This window comes from Carassius gibelio, chromosome A6 (assembly GCF_023724105.1).
Source record: "Carassius gibelio isolate Cgi1373 ecotype wild population from Czech Republic chromosome A6, carGib1.2-hapl.c, whole genome shotgun sequence".
Lineage (NCBI taxonomy): Eukaryota > Metazoa > Chordata > Actinopteri > Cypriniformes > Cyprinidae > Carassius > Carassius gibelio.
Window position 1 is genome coordinate 28,242,471 of NC_068376.1, and position 20,853 is coordinate 28,263,323.

General features: G+C 35.7%; 1 protein-coding gene across 1 annotated transcript; it reads left to right on the plus strand.

Moving 5' to 3' along the window:
- The first annotated feature begins 5,423 nt into the window (after positions 1 to 5,423).
- On the plus strand, positions 5,424 to 15,059 carry LOC128015199 (R-spondin-2-like). Its single transcript, XM_052598863.1, has 5 exons — positions 5,424 to 5,502; positions 10,484 to 10,654; positions 10,981 to 11,118; positions 11,712 to 11,909; positions 14,614 to 15,059. Exons 1-5 carry the CDS (start codon positions 5,424 to 5,426, stop codon positions 14,703 to 14,705), a joined length of 678 nt encoding a protein of 225 aa, XP_052454823.1. The 3' UTR covers positions 14,706 to 15,059.
- Positions 15,060 to 20,853: the final 5,794 nt, after the last annotated feature.

Below are 20,853 nucleotides of genomic sequence, written 5' to 3' on the forward strand. Positions count from 1 at the left end.
GTGTGTTTGATGCCCACAGCAATCAAGAGCCTGTGCGTCAGCTCAGTGTCGTCTCTGTATGATGCCACTCAAAGTTCAAGGGTTCATGATTCATACAGTAGCTCCCCTTCAAGAAAGATTTATTACTACAACATGAGAGTAATATACAGTACTGCCCATCTACATCAGCCTTTACTGCTGTCATATGTGTACTCAGAAGTATCTGCTTTAATTAAAATTATAAATGGCAAAAGTAATGTCTTACTAGACTTTTGTCTAGATCACTTTTCAGCCTAGTATATAATATATTTGTAACTTTTTTAGCTTGAATAGGGAAATTGCACGGTACCCCTAAAAACTAGTAAGTTACTTGAAAAATAAAATGCTGTAGAATCATTGCAAACTCCTAAAATGACTCCATAGAAATTGCATAGCAACATACTAGCAACCTCCCATAGCACACTAGCATTTGTCACTTTTTCCTCTCACTGCAGTGGACAGACGTCAAACCCAAAAAAACAAATGCAGTTTTCATTTCCCTGTTAAAGACTTTAGGTCTTTGGATTGGAAAGAATAGATCAGTTCTCTTCTCAAAGTCTTGAAGATTTACTGTCAGTCTGTTAGGTATGAAGCTCTAGAGCCAGCTGTCTTGAAGGCATATGTTGACTTCAGATCACATACATAGAATAAGGGATCATAGTTTCAGTCGGTTTGTTCACACAGGTTCAGGTTTGTCTGAAAATAAGGCCACCATGTGTGAAGGTTTTCATCTGGTTGCCTAATGAAGTCCAGACACGGCGCAGCATTATCACGAAAAACAAACTATTCAGTTGCACATCAAAGCAAGACCACCTCCAAGAAGCTACTTACACAATAACAGGTCACGTGATAAAACATCCAAATGAACTGTATTATGGAGAGTCATCTGACAGTTAGTACTTCCGTAGTTTTTATTATTATTTTATTTCTATAAATATTTTATGTTCATTATTTTGTTATTCTAGCATTGTGCCATACATCTGCATAAGTTTAGACACAAAAATATTTATGTATTTATAATTTGTGGTTGCTTAGTAAAGGTTTTACTGCATGACAAAATCACAATAGCGTGGTTGCAAGTAGCATTGTAAGAAAAATCAAACATTACCAAGAAATGCTTTAAATCTTCAAAACATTGTGTTGAAACACATGCAAATAGACATGCAACTATAAAAGAAGAAAGATGGATGGATGGATGAGGGTGAATGCATGCTGAGTGTGAGATGTTGTTAGCGTGCTTTGGCTGCTCTTGTCCTGTTGAGCACATTACACACAGTCCAGGTGGAGCATATGGTCCTTGTTTGAGATGCTTTGCTACTTTATATAGCTGAGCTGAAAAAGTCTGTGAAGACTTTTGCTTCTTTTCTTTGCACTTCAGAGTGAGTCTCCACTTCTTGTCTTTCTCTTTTACAGACAGATACTGCTACCATTCCCAACCTGTCAATCAGCTAATATTGTAAAACCATCCATTAAACGTTACTGTAAATGTTCAGTTTTGAAATGACTGACAGGAGGGTGGATTGGCCCCTGAGTTATTTTTTGAAACAAATTAATACTAAAAGGATATGAATAATAAACTCACATTTTATTCCGTTTGAGATAGCTTAACAGAAATATCTTCAAACTCACATTCCATCTGTGGAATATTGGAGGAATGTTTCATGCATTCCATGTACATTGTCCACTCCAGACCTGCAGACTTTGAATACAGTCATGGCCAAAAGTTTTGGCAGTGATATAAATTTTGTCTTTTGCCAAGTTTGCTGGTTAAGCTGGTGTGTTGTTCATTCACATTGTTTCTAGATTATTGTGTAGTGATCAGATGTATTTTTGATCAGATTTTATATATTTTTTATTATTGCCGAAAGCTTCATTGGCCAAAAAATGAACTTTTTACACACACACACACACACACACACACAGTACAGTAAACTGACTAAACATATCAGCAGTAAATGTGAAAGTTTGAATTAGTACTAGTCAGGTAATATTACTATCATACTAATTAAATTGTAAGAGCAGACTGATTGCTATAAAAGGAGGGAAGAAGTGCTTCTGATCATTGTTCTTGTTAGCAATAGTTACCTGCAAAGAAACACGTGCAGCCTTCATTGATTTGCATCAAAATGGCCTCACATGCAAGAAAATTGCTACAAAGAATATTGCACCTGAAAGAACCATTTACTTGATCATCAAGGACTTTAAGGAGGGAGGTTCAACTGCAGTGAAGAAGTCTATAGGATGTGTCCAGTGTGTCCAGTAAGTGTTTGGACCATCTCCTCGAGGAGTCAGCAACAGAATCATGTCAGAACCAGTGCAGAGCTCGCTCAGGAATAGCAGCAGATTGATGTGAGAGCATCTGCACACGCAGTGAGGCCAAGGCTTGGTGTCAAGAAGGGCTGCAAAGAAACCACTTCTCTTCAAGAAAAACATCAAGGACAGACTGAAATTCTGAATACAAGGATTGGACAGCAGAAGACTGGAGCGAAGTTATTTTCTCTGATGAAGCTGCCTTTCAACTGTTTAGGACACAAAAAAAAAAGATTGTTCAGAGAAGAAAAGGTGAACGCTACCATGAGTCCTGTGACGTGCCAACAGTGAAGCATCCTGAGACCATTCGTGTGTGGGGTTGCTTTTCATCCAAGGGAGTGGGCTCTCTCATGATTCTGCCCAAAAACACTGCCACAAATAAAGAATGGTATCAAAACACCCAGCAAGAGGGACTTCTTCCAACGATCAATGAGAAATTTGGTGATGATCCGTGCATTTTCCAGCATGATGGAGCACCATGTCACAAAGCACGAGTGATAAAGAAGAGGCTCGAAGATCATTATATTTAAATTTTGGAACCTGTAAACTCCCCAGATCTCAATCCCATAGAGAACCTGTGGTCAGTCCTCAAAAGGTGAGTGGACAAGCAGAAGCCCACAAATTGTCATTAACACTGAGAAGAATGGACTAGAGAATGGATGCCCATGGCCCAAAAGCTAATATCCAGCGAGTCAGAGTGAATTGCAGAGGTTATGAAAACAAAATATTGACATTTTTCTTTTTGCCAATAAAAGCCTTTAAAATGTATATGCTTATTTGTTTTTCAGTATACCATAGAAACGTGGGAAAATAATCTGGAAATACTGAAGCAGCAAACTTTGCAAAACACAAAAAGTATGTCCCTGCCAAAACTTTTGGTTTCAGTCATCAGTATGTCTGTGTTTTAAGGTGAACTAATGAATACGTTTTAATAAGAATTTTTTTTTTTTTTCTCTTAATGGGAATTAGTTTTATTTTTTTTAATTACATATTGTGACGTTTGTGCATATAAGATATTTCACTTATATAGCATTTGGTTCCTTTTGAAGCTTTTTTTGTCCATACAATCCTAGGTCACAATAAGCATTCATTTCATGGTGAAGAGCTGTGCATTTCTCCAAAACATCTGATTTTGTTTAATCCTGCGGGAATTGAAACAACATGAGGTTGAGTAAATAATGACAGTTTTCATTTCTGGATGAATTCTCTTTTAAATTAATCCATGCGTTATGGCAGTCCTATGTAAAACATGATCTCTATCAAATGAAATGGTAAAGGGAAAAGTGAGTTGACTCCTTAAAGATGTGAATTGGTATGCTAAAATCTAAAAACCATTTTGAAAAAAAGAATGGTATGTAATATAGTTATGTATCTGTATGTCTGTGTCTTTATCCTCAGATTAGATTGAGTACCAAGCACTTCAGGGTCATGGAGGAGAGCAGTCCCTCTCAGTACATCCATAACAGCCTCAAAGGAAACCAGAGAGACAATCCAACAAACCAGAACCAGCAGGGTAGTGGGTTCTCCGACATCACAACAGACCCAGGGCTGACGGCGAGCTTTGAATCCAGTGGAGTTACACTGATTGGAAGAAAGCGCAACGGAGATGTGTAGTGTCACTGCCTCATGGCGTGCCTCTGAACGGCCAGTATCTTACCCACCGCATCTGGTGTGTATTTAGTGGGATGTCTATCCCCCCTCCATGCACTTTCAGCCTGGTTATCAAACACAGAGTCGATTTGAGAGTTCACAACCTTACATTTTTTGTGATATGGTTGCGTGCTTGACACAAGGTTTTGGTTGATCTCGAATGATACGTAATTTCAGTTGATGAATGTCTCACCTATACCATGGTACAGTTGCAGTATCAGATAATATTGAAATATACCATGGTATATGTTTGATTATTTTTACTGTGACACCACAGGACTGAATGTTTACCATATTCATGTACCGTACAATTTACATTGCTTACAAAAACTTTTTTTTTTTTTTGTCTTTTATTTAATGGACCTGTTGGAGTACCATACAAAATACCATGGTACATGAATTTTAGTATTATAGTATCTCTTTCATGCAATAGCATCATGGTACCATAGTACACCACAGTTCTTTTTGGTACTTGATTAGTAAGTGCTATCATGTGAAATCACTTATAAAAATGTATCAAAATGTACTATGATACTAACATGTTTTTTTATTTTTATGTATACCAATAGTGCCATGGTATTCTGTAAAGTAAATATATTATAGTACATGAATATAGTACTATAGTATATTTCAAAGTACTATACATGTACATTAATGTTTAATGTACATTACATATCAATAATTTATCATGTTTACATTTTGATGTAAAAAAGCAAGAATTGTTCAATAAATGCACTTGTTTTAAAACATGTTAAACAGCCGTCCTCCTAATATTTGGAAGCAACAGTAGCCAAAAACCCAATGAAAGCTGTTTTAACTGGTTTGTCTGTTAACAGCTGCTAAATTTTCAGTCTAATTCCTGCATTTTTGTAAAACATTTGCTGTTTGTTAAGACAGCCCCATGAAAAACTGCAGATGGAAAGCACAAGATGTATTTCATACATATACACTCACCCCCCCCCCCCCTCCACCCCCACAGATCTTTAATGATACCCTCAACTTTATATAATAAAATAAACAACTCAGTCCTCAGAGCTCCGGAGAACAGGAAGGAGATCTGCACGATCCAGGGCACCACAACCACAGCAAACCAAAAAATCTGTATTCCACTGTCTTTGGAAAAATAAACCTCTTCTAAACCATCTAAATATGGAGGGATGAAATAGTTAGGCTAAGGATTGTGGGTTGACAAAAAGGTCAAGATTTGAGTTTAGCCTCAGGTATGTGATATTAAAGGTGGAATACACGCAAAATGAGATCCTGAAATGAGCACAATTACTCAACAGCTGAAAGGTAAATTGGACAGATGTTTGTGGAGATCAGGTGATGTAGGCAGGGTGAGCATCAGGCTGTTAACCACGAGTTTCCATGAGACAGAGAGGAGGCTGTCTCTCTTTCTGAGGCAGTCTTTCAGGCAGATGTTACGGAACCTGTTGCTTGTCCAGATGCATTTGCAACTTTTGGCTCTCCTCTCCCTTGTTTGTCAGACACTTAATTTGACGTTAGCTGCGAGAAAACGAAGCGGTAAGAAATTTTTTTTTTTTTTTATCTTTTGTGTTTCATGTCTGCTTATTAATTATAATGTTTTTTTTATTATTATTATTATTTTTTCTTTTTTTGCAGAATACCTGACATTAAGAAAAGTACCAAACACTATAGTTTATGGACATGTACACTCAGCTAAAAGATACTAAAGTTATCACTGGAGAGGTACTTTTTCAAAAGGTACTAAAATATGCCATTTAGTTACTACTATGTACACTTTAGAGGTAAGTAAGGTCTAAAGGTGTACTTTTTTCAAAGGTACCATCCCAGTGACCTCTCTTGTATCTTTTTTTTCAGAGAGTGTACCATGGTATTCTTTCGAGTATTTCTTTATGTGCTACCATGGTACTTTCAGTACATATACCAAAACCAAAATACTGCTTGTTTACATAAATGCAATGTATAGTTCCAACTCTCAAATCGGATTGGATGAGCCTGACTCAAAGCCATTTATTAAGCTGTTATTTATGTGAATATACAAAAAGAGTGTAGAGGTATGTGATTATTAGCTGAATTCTATAACAATGTGAGGACTTATACATTACTTGGCAACCATTATATTTTAGCTTGCAAAGAGTTTTTTATTTAGATTTTTTAAATATCTGAATCAATGTGTATTTGGGGCTAAATGCCATTTGGGGAGTATAGTGATACTGTATAGATACAGAGGCAGTAGTGAGTTATAGTGCATATTTTTTCACCCTCTGGAAATAATTCGATACAGCAAGATGAAATGATGGAGCAGGACAGTTTCTGTTACTGGTGGTGTTTGTTGCAATTTAGTGCTGCTGTATCCTAGGCATTTTGTTTTTACAACAATTAAGGCTTCAGTTCATCCTGCATGAAAACTTTGTCTCGAAAGGTTCATTTAGGGTTCATCCAGGGGATTAGTTGTATATAACTTGTGCTTGTGTTGATTTTGGAATGACACTTTATCAAGTACTAGTAGTTGTATATAATGTCATATGTTTGTTATTATATTTTATAACAAATTAAATATGCTTTAAAACAGATGTTGACTCAGTGACGGAAACAGTGAAGTGTGAAACATTACATGCATAACTTTCCCAGAATGAGTAGTGTTACATTGAGTCTGAAAAATTGTATTAGAAAAAAATAATATTGTTTTTATCTAATATAGATTAACAGTTGTAAAGTCAACACATGTAATGTCTTATCCATGATGTATCCATGTGGATCATATACTATGTGCATATTTTACGCAGAACGAGACTGACATATACCATTTGGTAATAAATCTTAATGCGCTGTGCCAAGATCAGTCTGTTTATTTACCACTGATTTTCTAGAATAGTCACAAAGCATCTAGTAAAACCACATATGCAAAGAAATGTTACTGCAAAATTGTTTGAAACCCTCATTTTCAATGTATTTTTTTATGTAACTAACCAATTATTAAAAAACAAAACACAAAAACTTTAGAATACAGATATACAGACCAGAAAAAACATTTCTCAATTTGAGCACATAAGCATTATAGAAGTATCTGGCTCTCATTTCTTATTTGTATCTTTCCCCATATTTTCTCAATTTCATTTGATTGACATCCATGCAGAAAATAGGGAACAATATATTGATGAGAACGCAGCGGAAGTATCTCGGTTTGGCTCACCGATGTCTTTTTAAGACAGTGGTGTCTCTCTTTATTTCCCTAATGAAGGACATGAAGATAAGAACCATCTGGCAGTTTCCTCCCATCTCCCCCCTGCAGACCCTCTCCAGTGACACAACACACACAGACAAGAGGCTTCAATCTCCAGTCTTTGGAATTAGTCAGATATACACATGCATGCACTCTATATATTAAGAACACATTTTTGAAAAGAAAAAGAATGAGAGAGAGAGTAAACAGTTATTTGGCAGATGCTTTTATACAGCTGAATTATTACAACAACCAGCTCATCATGGAGCAGTCCAGGGTTACATGTTTTGATCAAGGGCTCATCTCTTTTTTTGAAGGGATTGAACCAGTTACTTTATTTAAAGGCCCTGACCTTTATCCAATGGACTTCAGTTGTTGTTGTCCCTAATGGTTTTAAATGTGTACTTGATAGTTGTATAGAAGGTGGAACAAAACAAAAAGTAGCCATAAGCAAAATGCATATTTAGTAATATATTATGTATTTTCAAAGTTTAAATGAAATATATATTTTGCATGCACCAGTTTTAAGATTTGTACATAACAAGTTATTTTGATTTTCCATGGGCCTAAACCTGATTAACCGTGCAATATACATACCCATGCAAATGCTGGGTGTTGCTACGTGGTTTCTAGGGTGTTCTGGGTGATTGCTAGGTGGTTGCTCAAGTCAGATGAGTCTCTCTGACATTCTGCTTTCTAAATATCATCCACCAGGAGGAATTCTTAATCAGAATCAGAAAGAGTTTTATTGCCAAGTATGCTTGCGCATGCAAGGAATTTGTTTTAGTGACATAAGCTTCCAGTACACAGAGACAACAACACACAGACCAGAAAATAAAAATAAATACACATATGTAAATATAAATAGACAAATATTGAAATATAAATAAATTGTATGAACACCTGTGCTATAGATGATAAAATGGAATAGAATAGAGTGAGATGCAGGGATGTACTGATCGAGGTGCTAACAAATAAATAAGGTTATTGCAAATTTTTTATTGCATAAAGTGGGGAACATTTAACTGTTCATGAGGTAGATTGCCTGAGGGAAAAGACTGTTCTTGTGCATGACTGTGCTGGTATTTGTGGCTCTGAAGCGCCGGCAAGATGGCAAAAGTTCAAAAAGGGATGTATACAGTTCTTGAAGGGTGGGCAGGGGAGCACCGATAATCCTTTCAGCAGTCTGAACCGTTCTCTGTAATCTTCTGATGTCTGATTTTGTAGCTAAACCAAACCAGACAGTTACTGAAGTGCACAGGACAGACTCAATGACGGCTGAATAAAACGGTTTCAGAAGCTCACGTGGCAGGTTGAACTTCCTCAGCAGGCAAAGGAAGTACAACCTTTGTTGGGCTTTTTTAACGATAGAGTCAGTGTGATTGTCCCAATTCAGGTCCTGAGAGAGGCTGTTTGACATCAATTTCCAATTCTCACTAGCTGTTGCATGTGACATGTATTTTGTCAGTTCACAGGAAATATTTGCTTTATTCAAATCCCTGAGAATTATTGGGTGCTCCATCTCTGTGACCTGATAAGCGAGTTTTTGCAAAGCCAGACTCTCATGAGAATGAAAGAGTGAAACTCCCGCGGCGAATAGAACAGTTAATGAAGAGCTCTTCTAGATCAGGACAGCATCTTCTTTAACACAGTTACATCTGTACACCACCTTTCATTGATGTAAAAGCATGTCTTGCCGCCACCTGATTTCCCCGTTGATTCTGCGTCGCAATCTGCTCTAAACAGCTGAAAGCCAGCCAGATGGAGCACATTGTCTGGAATGGCGTCATTCAACCAGGTTTCCGTGAAACACAGAGCAGCAGAGTGTGAGAAATCCTTACCGGTAGGAGACTTTGTGGTATGTTCTGCCGAATGTTCATCAGTTCATCCCTGGTGAAACTGATTGAGTATGCAAAACAAAAAACAGGAAAAACAAACTAAAAGAACTGGAGAGCGAAGCACCTCGGCTGCCATGTGTGGCACCATCAGGACTATATTCTAGGGCAGGGATCTCCAACCCTGCTACTGGAGAGCAACCGTCCTACAGACTTCAGTTCCAACCCTGCTACAACCTGACTGTAATTATCAAGTACCCCTGAACACCTTGATTTTACTGGTTCAGATGTTTTGATTAGGGTTGGAGCTCAAATCTGTAGGACTTCTGTGTGGTTGCTCAAGTCAGGTTTCCCACAAATGCACCCTTCAATACACACCACTGTGCTCTATATTCATCTGTTAACTGGCACTACCTTCACAATCGGCTTAAAATTCACTGGTTCGCCTTCATTTACAAGACCCTTCTCGGCCACTCACCTCCTTGCTTAGGTCACCTGCTGCAGCCAGAGCCTGTCACATATAACACCCGGTCCTCACTTCATCTTCAACTAAGCATTCCCAAAACCAACTCTGCGTTTGGTCTTGCATCTTTTCAATCTGCTGCCGCTCACGACTGGAATGCTCTGCAAAACATAGATTGATGATGTTTGATGTTTTAAATCCTATTCATGTATATTTTCTAACCTGTATATATTTCTAAAGTTCTGTAATTATTTTAGCCCTACTTCCCTTTCCCTAATTGGTTATTCCACTTGTCAGGCCACCATTTTAAATAAGAACCTGTCCTTAATGACTTGCCTGTAAAAATAAAGGTAAAATAAAAGAAAAATAGATGAGTCTCTCTAAAAGTCTTGTTTCGAGATATCATCCATGGGGTGACAGTGGCTCAGTGGTTCATGTAGGTTGTCTACAAACCGGAAGGTTGGTGGTTCGATCCCCGGCTCCACCTGACTAAGTGTCGAGGTGTCCTTGAGCAAGACACCTAACCCCAGCTGCTCCCGACGAGCTGGATGGCGCCTTGTATGGCAGACACCGCCGTGAATGTGTGTGTGAATGGGTGAATGTGAGGCAAATTGTAAAGCGCTTTGGATGGCCATGTGGTCTGTTGAAATCGCTATATAAATGCAGTCCATTTACCATCCACCAAGAGGAATTCTTAAGTCTGATTGCATCATTTATCACAATTAATCATGATAATGCACACATCAAAATGTATATATGTACTGCATTGCTAAAATGCACACTATACTTTAGGTATTTAGGTTAGGTGACAGAAAAAAGCCAGGTTCTTTTCAAGCAGTCAAAGTGATGACATACGGGCTCATAGCCTTTGTCATCTCAAAACCCTCAAATGCAGAAAGTGTAATGTGTCAGATAATGTGACTGCACTTAAATCCCAGTGTGCAGTCTTAGACACGCTCCCTTGCGATGTTTGGTAATAATGATTTGAAATGTTTTCAGAGGACTGCAGCAGCTGTCTGGAGTGTTCGAAGGAAAACGGCTGCCTGCGCTGCTCTGAGCGCCTCTTCCTGTTCCTGAACAGAGATGGCATGAGTCACTACGGCTCTTGTCTTTATTCCTGCCCCTCCGGACACTTCGGCCTCCGAGGCAAAGATCTCAACCGCTGCATGAGTGAGTCCATCCGAGACAATAGTTAATATTAAACAAGTACACAATAATCATCATCTACATGTCCAAACCTCTTGGAAATGTTGTATTTCTTTATTATTATATTGTGTGTTTATTTCATATCTATTTCATATTAATACTTTATTTAACATTCTTGCTAATATTACTAAGTAACTCTTAATAATAATAATAATAATAATATAGTGTTTCAAAATATGTCCTTATTATTTAATATTTTTAGATCTTGATATCTTGAGAAAGCCTGGAACAATTCCACACACCTTATACTGTATATAACTAGAAATAATCCTCATAATTATTTCTCCCAGAATGCAAAGCTCCAGAGTGTGAGAGGTGCTTCAGCAAAGACTTCTGCACTAAGTGCAAGGGAGGACATCTGCTCTTCAAAGGCAAATGCTTCAAAAACTGTCCAGAGGGCACATTTCCACAGTCCACAGACTGTGTTGGTAAGTGCTTTACTCGTTGTCAGACCTTCTTTATGGGTAGATGCCATTAAACTCTCATTAGCATACTGAAAGAAACCTATAAGTCTTGTTTTATTTGGAACAATTATATCAAGATGTTTTCTCATGTAATGCAATGAAAAGCAGCAGATATAGTCTTGAGGAAAATTTCTGGTTGCATTTACCAGGGTATTTACATGCCATTAACTTGATGTTGTGCACAAACTTGACTTACTGCCTCACACAGGAGCTTTGATTAAAAAATAAATAAAGTCAAGATTAAGTCAAGTTAAATCACATTTCTTTACTGTATCTAGTGCTTTATACAATACACACTGTTTCAAATCTATGGAAGCCAGTTTCTGCCACGGGATAAAAATAAATAAGCAGATAGATAGAGGTTAAAGAAAGGTAATTGTGACTATTTATCTTACAATTTAAAAGACAGAATCCAAGAATTGCAAGACTTTTATATTTTGCAATTATGCTTTATTACTTAGAATTATGAGGTTACAATTGTTTTTTTGTTTTCTATACAGAAAAAAATAAAAAAGGTAATTGTGACTCTTTATCTCACTTATCTGTTTGTACTCCAGAAGGCTGTGTGTTCAGTAGCGTAGCTTTCTGGGGTGAGTGGAGCCCATGCCAGCACAACGGCCTGAGCTGTGGTGTCAGATGGGGGCAGCAGAGCAGGACCCGTGAGCTGTCCAGAAACACGCCTGAAGAAACAGACGCAGGCTGTTCACATCAGACTGAGAGAAGAAAGTGCAGGATTAAGAAGAGGTGTCCAAAAGGTGATTCATATTTTTAAGCCTCTTTATATCATCTTTCTTGTAGATGCTCACACAATTCTCACATTACATGAAACAAAGATTAAAAAAAAAAAAAAAAAAAAAAAAATCCTGGAATTTGTGTTTTGTTTCCATTTGATGCTCTACTTGAAATCACTTGTTTGTTGTCACTGGCAGATCAAATGTCTGGTGGCATTAAGAAAATGAAGCATGATATTTTCTCTGTCACCTTCAGTCACCCTGAATGGCAACCATGTGTGATGGAAACACTGCATGACAGCCATTTCTATCATTAGAATTTCCATTGCTGTCATTTTTAAATGAGAAAATGCTTTAGAATGGTATACTAAGTACTGTTTTTGAGAGAATATGGGATGCAGTGGGTGCACAGTATGCACATTTTCTGCTTTCATGCACCATGAAGTACACTGTTGTATCCAACAACGCAATGCAATCAACTTGTTTTCTATATGGCAGTGAAAAAATAAGTAATTGCAGCTGTTTCAACTGGACTAAAAAAAAAATAATAATAATAATAATTTTGTATTTATTTATTTTATTTTTATTTTTTAGAAATTAGTACCTTAATTCAGCAAGGATGCATTAAATTATTCAAAACAGCAGTAAAGACATTACAGTGTTACAGATTTCTGTTTCAAATGTTGTTCAAAATGTTCTATTCATCAAAAAAAGAAAAAGAAAAGAGGAGTTATATTTATGAACTGTATATATTAATTATTTTGTATATTAGAATGATTTCCGAAAAATCATGTGACACTGAAGACTGGCATAATGATGCTGAAAATTCAGTTTTGGTCACAGGAATAAATTACATTTTAAAATATATTCACATAGAATAGTTCTTTAAAATTGTAATAATACAGTACTTCACAGTATGACTGATTCTTACTGTATTTCTGAACAGATAAATGTAGCTTTGGTGAGTATAAAATACTTCTTTCATACACACACACACACACACACACACACACACACACATAGATAAGAATTCAGACAGGAAAGACAGCTCAAAAACAGTACCAAAATATACTGTTACCATCCACATCAGATGTTCTCAATCAGTACCATTGTGGTTTGTCTCTGAAGCTGACACCTCAAAGATTCACATGTGGTGTGACCAATGAGAACCTGATGAATTAATTTAGTCCTAGGATGTCCTCTAGATCAACACAAGATCATTGCCTTTCTTCTCAAGTTTCCTTGTCTGCAAATGTAACCCTGAGAGCTAATGAAAGTCAGGCAGCACATCTCAGAACGGCTCACAGCTGAAGATTTTCCAGTGTTTTCTGTTTGGACCCTACACGTGACCCAAACTTACCTGCCCAAATCATAACACACAAACCTCTGATCTTAACATGGAGATCTATGTTGGTTCTAGGATTAGAGGGTAAGGTTAAAACAGATGACTGCAGGGCTGTAAATATCGACTTTTAGTGCTTTGTGTGTGCGTAATCTGAGAAAACGAAGAAGTTAGGAAGCTTTAATCAAAGCATGTAAAAAGCAGGACAGAGAGTGAAGACAGATAAAAAAGATTGGAGAGATCCAAGAGGATAAAACAGGACAATAATGGAGAAAGTGGTATTCTTGCCAGACGGACAACTCCAGCCATAATATCTGTTTACTCCAGTTTTATTATGCTCTTATTATGTCATTTTTTAAAAAGACAAACATGTATTATGATTTGGCTTTAGCACACAAAAATGTTAAATAAATACTCAAACACCCACCTCTGCACACTGTTTGTTCTGCTTTTGCTCCAGAACTTTTTTTCTTCGGCTCTTTTCTCCGGATGACAGTATGTGCCACCCTGAAGCTCCTCTGTTGTTGATTTTGAATCTTAAAGTCAAACCAGACATGAACAATAACACAATATTCTCAGGTTATAAGCTGCATGACCATTGCATGACAGCGAGAAATTGACCACTAACGCAAAAAATAAACACTGGCTTTCCCCATGTAGAATTAAAACTAAGACACTGAAAGTCAACAGCTCCTTTTACTTTTATAAAGAGCATAATTAAGTGTGTGTGTGTGTGTGTGTGTGTGTGTGTGTACTGGTGATCATATCTGATTTTTAATAAACTCTTTGTTCAAGGTATTCAGAAAACTTTGAAAAACTTGGAATTGGAATTGCCCAATTAAAATGTATTTTCTGAGACAATTCACATAACTAGTGACAAATTAATATTTCGAGACTTTATTTTAGACATTTTAAAAATTTTCAAAATAGAGCTAAATTAATCAATTTATTTAAACAATATATTTAGATTAATCCACATTCCCAATTGAAGATGAGGATAGTCATTCCATTTTATACTTAATTTCCTTTAAAATAAAAAATTTCAGTTGATTTTAATGGACAAAATCAGTGTTATTTCTGTCCAACCAAATTATACAAATATAAATGAAAAAAAAAAGCCTTTTTCTTTGACTTCAAAATGTTCAAAACAGAAAAACAAAAGCAATGCATCATTACACAAAAACATCACAGCAGAATTTCAAGGTCAAGTTATGGTGTAATAAAAATATCTCTCTGGGTATAGATGTGACAGACATATTGAAGTGATCAAACTGAATTTTTTATGCTTTACATCCATAATAAAGAACATATATTTTTCACTGCCTACATTTTATAACTTAAAGATGATTCACTTTCTTATACGGATTTACGGTTTTATCTTGACAGATAAAAGGCAAAATGAAAGGAGAGAAGGAAGAAGAAAGGCACAGAAAAAGCTAAAGCTCTTCGGGAACAGAACCATCACAGAACCTCCATAAAGAATGTAAAGTTCTGGAACGAAAGTCAGTTTTATTCTTTAGTAATATATATATATATAGTATATAACAATATTTTTGTATAAATAATTGTTATATGGCTACTTTAAAAAGTGTAACATATAGCAAGATATTGCACATCCTTTTTTTAATGCAGATGTATTAAGTGACAAGTTGGAAGGGTTTCCCCCAACACTACCACATGACTTAAACCTCCGGTAAACTGGGGTTTGACAAAGACGAGATCCATGTTGGACTATGACACTGTACATTTCCTTCTGATGAATAACAGAAGAACAGCTTCATGTGGTTTGAGCTGTATCTTCACATCTTTCTGTGCATGCCTCGGCTGTTCTGTGCTTTCCAACCACAGACTCTCCTTATATTTGCACTTCTTCACAATAATTGTATTAGAGAAAATAGAGACACAGAATGATGTAAAATCGTGTAAAGAGATGCCAAAAACATGACCTTGTACTCCATTTATTCAGTCTTGAACCGTGTAATTGGCTGTAGACAGGTCATGTGACCCAATGATTGGCACAGATTTATTCTTAAGAAAAGTGATAAATATTTTTTTCATGTACATTTCTAAGTTAACCTGCTTAAAGTGCGCAAACTTGGTCTAAACAGCTTAAATTAAAGTATAATGTTGAATTATTTTCTTAGAGCCTCAACTCTTTTTTCCTCTTTTTTGAAACTGATTATCATCCCCCTGTGAAAACTGAAATGTGCTACAACATGCTGCTTTTGATTTGGGAAGGATGGGAATGAGCTGATATCAATGTGATTTATTTGCACTTTCCTCCGCAGTATTCTCTCAGGCAGCTGAAATGTATTTACTGGAAAAATCACAGTTTTATTCGCTAAAGCAATTACACCCAAAGGAATGTTGACTTTTTTCCTAAGGAGTTTCTTAAGGACTATTTTTCTTGAGGAGTTCTGAAAATGATACAGATAAGAAAGAGATTATATGTATATATTTGAAATATGATTTGAAAATAAAAGCTTAGGGATTTGCCATCACATGACAAACAAGAAAACAATGAATAAATTAATTCTGATATTTGTTACAGCTTTACAGGGATATAGAGTTTATTTTTTTTTAAGTACATTCTCTTTACAAAAATTCAGATATTGCATACTCTGTTTGTATACAGCTTTTTGTACGTTGTTTATATTCAGTTGTTTATATATATATATATATATATATATATATATATATATATATATATATATATATATATATATATATGAACAAATTAATATCATATAATGCATATTAAAAACAAACCTACAGATGTGAACGTTTTTTTTTTCTTCCAAATTAACATAAAATCTCTCCCTGTTTACTATTAAAACATGCACTGCTATAGGGTCACAAAAGGTCGATATGTATTTCCTCTGCAGTTATACTGTTCAGTAATGTTCAATAGCTTTTAGAAATCAAAACACATGTGTCCAGAGAGAAAAATATTTTTTTTAATAGTAATATTCACTGGAGTAAAAAGTGTTAACTAATGCTTAATTAAAGTGTAAACTAACCCCGCCCACCCATAATACATGTTTATGACGATAAGTGTGTTTGTTTCAGGCAGTTTCTAAATATTTTTTAGTAATTTTATTTTCCCAAATCAACCAGGTTACTGTCGTTTTGAAAAAAAGTATTTCATTTTCTTTTTAAGCATTACACTAGATTTGAATAAAATAGACCTGTTTTCAGGGCATATGCAGTCTCAGTGAAATGCTTTTTGATGATTAAATGATTAAAATAACCATTACAGTACCAGCCTCTGCACTTGTTCCATATTCAGCCACTAGATGGAAATGTTCATCTTTATTTCTTATTATCTGTGTGGTGTTGTCTCTGTGTATTGGTAGCTTCTGTCACCACAACAAATTCCTTGTGTGAGCAAACAACAAACTTGGCAATAAAGCTATTTCTGATCCTGATTCTGATTACAGTCAAGTTAAGTAATGAGAAGGTACTATGCAAGTAACAGTAATTGAGGGAAACAATTTATGAATTGGTTGCTCAGATTTCCCAGAAAGTATCCAGATATACATACACATATAAACATTTCATATAGATGATGAAAACATTGTATTTTAAAATTTTTGTGGAAATCATGATAATTTTTTTTTAGGATTCTTTGATGAATAGAAAATACAGATCTTTTCTGCCATATTTACTCAGTTAAATGCACTCATACTGCTCAATAAAATTACTATTCTAATTTTTTTTTTACGTTCCCCAAACTTTTTGAGTCACAGTTTCCAAAAAACACTATGCAGTAAAAAATTATCAACATTGCTAAAAATAAGAAAGGTTTCATGAGCAGCAAATCAGCATATTAAAATGATTTCATGTGACATTTAATGATACTGAAAATAGAAAAAAGTTACTTTAGATTGTAATAAAATGTCTCCTTGTAAATAAATGCAGACTTGTAGAGCATAAAAGACTATTTCAAAAACATTAAACAAATCCTAAAGAACATTAATTGTATATATAGAAAACATTTAAGCCTCACCCAGATTTATGTAGCCTTATGACAAATGTGTACAATATAAATTGTGAAGTATAAATATAAATAACATACAACCTTGGCATGTAGAAGATTGAGCAAATGCATGCACATACACAGGCAATAATGCAAAGCCTCTATTTGACTATGGGAACATAGACATTCACTAATTATTATCATTTGCTCACCCTTGTGTTGCTTTAAGGGCAACATTCTAGAAAATGTTTTCCCAGTGTCAAAATGCAAAGTGCGAAACAACCCCTCTGGGACATTGTCAGCTTTGACCTGAACAGACATCAATTGTGTGCTGCCCTGTTTTGGGGGTTAGGACGTTTTTGGTGTGCTTGTTTATGTTTGTGTGCACATGTGAAAGAGAATGCTGTGGACAGCGTTCATGAAACAATTGTGCTGTAGTCTTTAAATTACTTCTCTCTAGGGAGCAGTGCTCTTAGCTGCAGGAAGTTTGCAACTCAGAGGACGATTAATGAGGGAAGTTTGGACACTGCACAGACTTTTGTGAAAGTCGAAAATCGCATAAATATAATAAAAATTTATCAAACTTTAAAGGGATAGTTTCTGGAAATGTACTCCCTCTCAGGCCATCCAAGATGCAGACATGTTTGTTTCATCATCTGAGCAGATTTTAAATTTAGCATTAGATCACTGGGAAGAATTTTATAAACTTGTTAAATAATCTAAACCTAAAAGAGGTGCTTCCAGAAGTCATAAATCCTGTTCTGACTATTATTAATTCGTTATTGTCATTAGGATATGTCCCCAAAAACCTTCAAACTGGCTGTTATTAAGCCTCTCATCAAAAAACATAAAACTTGACCCCAAATAACTAGTTAATTACAGACCGATCTTGAATCTCCCTTTTCTTTCCAAGATACTAGAAAAGGTAGTATCCTCACAATTATATTCCTAATATAATATATTCTATATTCCTAATAATAAAATGGTATCTGTGAGGATTTCCAGTCAGGATTTAGATCGTATCATAGTACTGAGACTGCTCTCCTTAGAGTTAAAAATGACCTACTCTTATCATCTGATCGTGGTTGCATCTCTCTATTAGTGCTATTGGATCTTAGTGCTGCGTTCGACACTATTGATCACAATATTCTTTTGCATAGACTAGAAAACTTTGTTGGCATTAATGGAAGTTCATTAGCATGGTTTAAATTGTACTTATATGACCGCCATCAATTCGTAGCACTGAATGAAGAGGTATCATATCGATCGCAAGTGCAGTATGGAGTACCTCAAGGCTCAGTACTAGGGCCATTACTCTTCACGCTTTACATGTTAACCCTGGGAGATATCATCAGGAAACACAGTGTTTTCTTTCACTGTTATGCTGATGATACTCAGCTCTATATTTCTTTGCGGCCTGACGAAACCCCAATTTCAAAAACCAATGGAATGCATAGTTGATATGAAAAACTGGATGACTGTAATTTCTTACAGCTAAATTCTGAAAAAACAGAGGTGTTAATTATAGGACCTAAAAATTCTGCATGTAATAACCTATAACGCCTGCATGTAATAACCTATAATCTAAGACTTGATGGCTGCTCTGTCAGTTCTTCGTCATCAGTTAGGAATCTAGGTGTGCTTTTTGATAGCAATCTTTCCTTAGAAAGCCACGTTTCTAGCATTTGTAAAACTGACCAGATGGTGGATCAGCACCTACTGTAGAAAGGACCTATACATCCCTGAAAGACAGCGGAGACCACAGGAACCAGTTGAGTCCTCGGCACAATGGGACTTTGCTGCAGCCTGGAATTGAACTGCTGGTTTCTTCTGGTCAGAGGAGAATTGGCCACCCAACTGAGCCTGGTTTCTCCCAAGGTTCTTTCTCCATTCTGTCACAGATGACGTTTTAATTCATTGCCGCTGTCGCCTCTGGCTTGCTTAGTTGGGGACACTTCATTTACAGTGATATCACTGACTTGATTGCAAATTATTGCACAGATTCTATTCAAACTGAACTTAGCTGCATGATGACATCACTGAATTCAATGATAAACTGCCTTTAACTTTCATTTTGCTTTATTGACACACTGTTTTCCTAATTAATGTTATTCAGTTGCTTTGACACAATCTGTTTTGTTTAAAGCGCTATATAAATAAAGGTGACTTGACTTGACTTGACTCACCAGTGAATGGGTGCCGTCTGAATGAGAGACAAACATCTGATAAAAACATCGCAATAATCCACAAGGAATCCACACTACTCCAGTCCATCAGTTAACATCTTGTGAAGTGAAAAGCTGCATGTTTGTAAGAAAAACAAATCCATCATTAAGGCGTTTTAGTTTTAAATCGTTGCTTCTGGCCAAAACACAAGTCCATAATAATGCTTCCTCCAGTGCAAAAAGTCCATCTTCTATTGATATTAACATTGGATTTATATATGTTTCGTCACTGTCCTGATAGAGCAAGAGCAAAATAAATAAGAACAAACTAAACAAATCCCTCCCTGGTGTTTTGTGAGCTGGAACTGGGAATTACTTCAGTACCATTTAAATTGTCATCACACATCCACTTGAGTGAAATATTCATCTAAATGTACAATTATACTTTCCTCAAATATTAATCTTACTATTTATGCAAGCTATTTTACATCCTCTGTTGTCCTGCTGAGCTTATATTCTGTTATGCAAATAGTATGCCATTTTGTTCATTTGTTTTGTATGATACTGTTGATAGTATAATGAAAATATGATACAAACATGACATTCTTTTTGAATCACGTATTGACTGTTAGTCAAATTTTTCTTGTTAATTACCGTATCCTATTTTTCTCTGAAGTCTATTTATAGTGTTTGTCAAGCTTCCTTGGACCAGAAAAAGTTCTAATGTAGTTTTCCTGACCATTTAAGAGCCTATTTTTGACTTATAGCATTAAAAATATGTTTATGAACATGTAAATTACATGCGTAACAGTGATTACTAAGAGTTTTTTTTTTTTTCCTAACAGGAAAATTTCACACACACACACAAAATATATGAATATATTCATGTAATGATATCTAAAACTGAATCATCAATAAAAATGTAATCCATAAAAAAAAAATAAAAAAAAATAAAAATAAAAATAAGATCAAGGCTTTTTTATTTTATTTTTTTAGTTTCAATAAATTGTGCTTTGGGGCTGGAACATTTTCAGTTCTACATTATGTTTTATTTTAATGTCTTTTACCTCAAAAGAAACCCTCAAAAAGAGCTTTTACCCCACTTCAAATACTGAGATGATTTTGGATGTTTTATTTATGATCACATGCAAAAGCAATTGCCATCTATGCTGAATATCAGGAAAATCTCGGCTAATTAAAACAGCCAACAGACACATTTTCTCATACATCTAAGCATAGACATTGAAATGCTGCTCCACTTGCACAATTTAATCACAGCTGAACATAAGATGTGAGATATTAAACATGTCCTGCCATTCCTGGACACTTTTATCTCAGATGTTGATTACTATGACACATTCAAGGTTTTCAGATCAACAGAACACTGTAAGTGTAGCTTTTCCACATAAAATAAATGATTTGCTGAATGATATATTAAAGGACATATAGCATGTACAACATCACATTTAAATTGCTGATGGA

Bases quoted from the DNA above. Each gene is read 5' to 3' on its own strand.
- LOC128015199 (XM_052598863.1), top strand. From the start codon at position 5,424: ATGCATTTGCAACTTTTGGCTCTCCTCTCCCTTGTTTGTCAGACACTT. The intron at 5,503-10,483 runs GTAAGAAATTTT...AAATGTTTTCAG, and splicing joins AGCTGCGAGAAAACGAAGCG to AGGACTGCAGCAGCTGTCTG. The intron at 11,119-11,711 runs GTAAGTGCTTTA...TTTGTACTCCAG, and splicing joins ACAGTCCACAGACTGTGTTG to AAGGCTGTGTGTTCAGTAGC.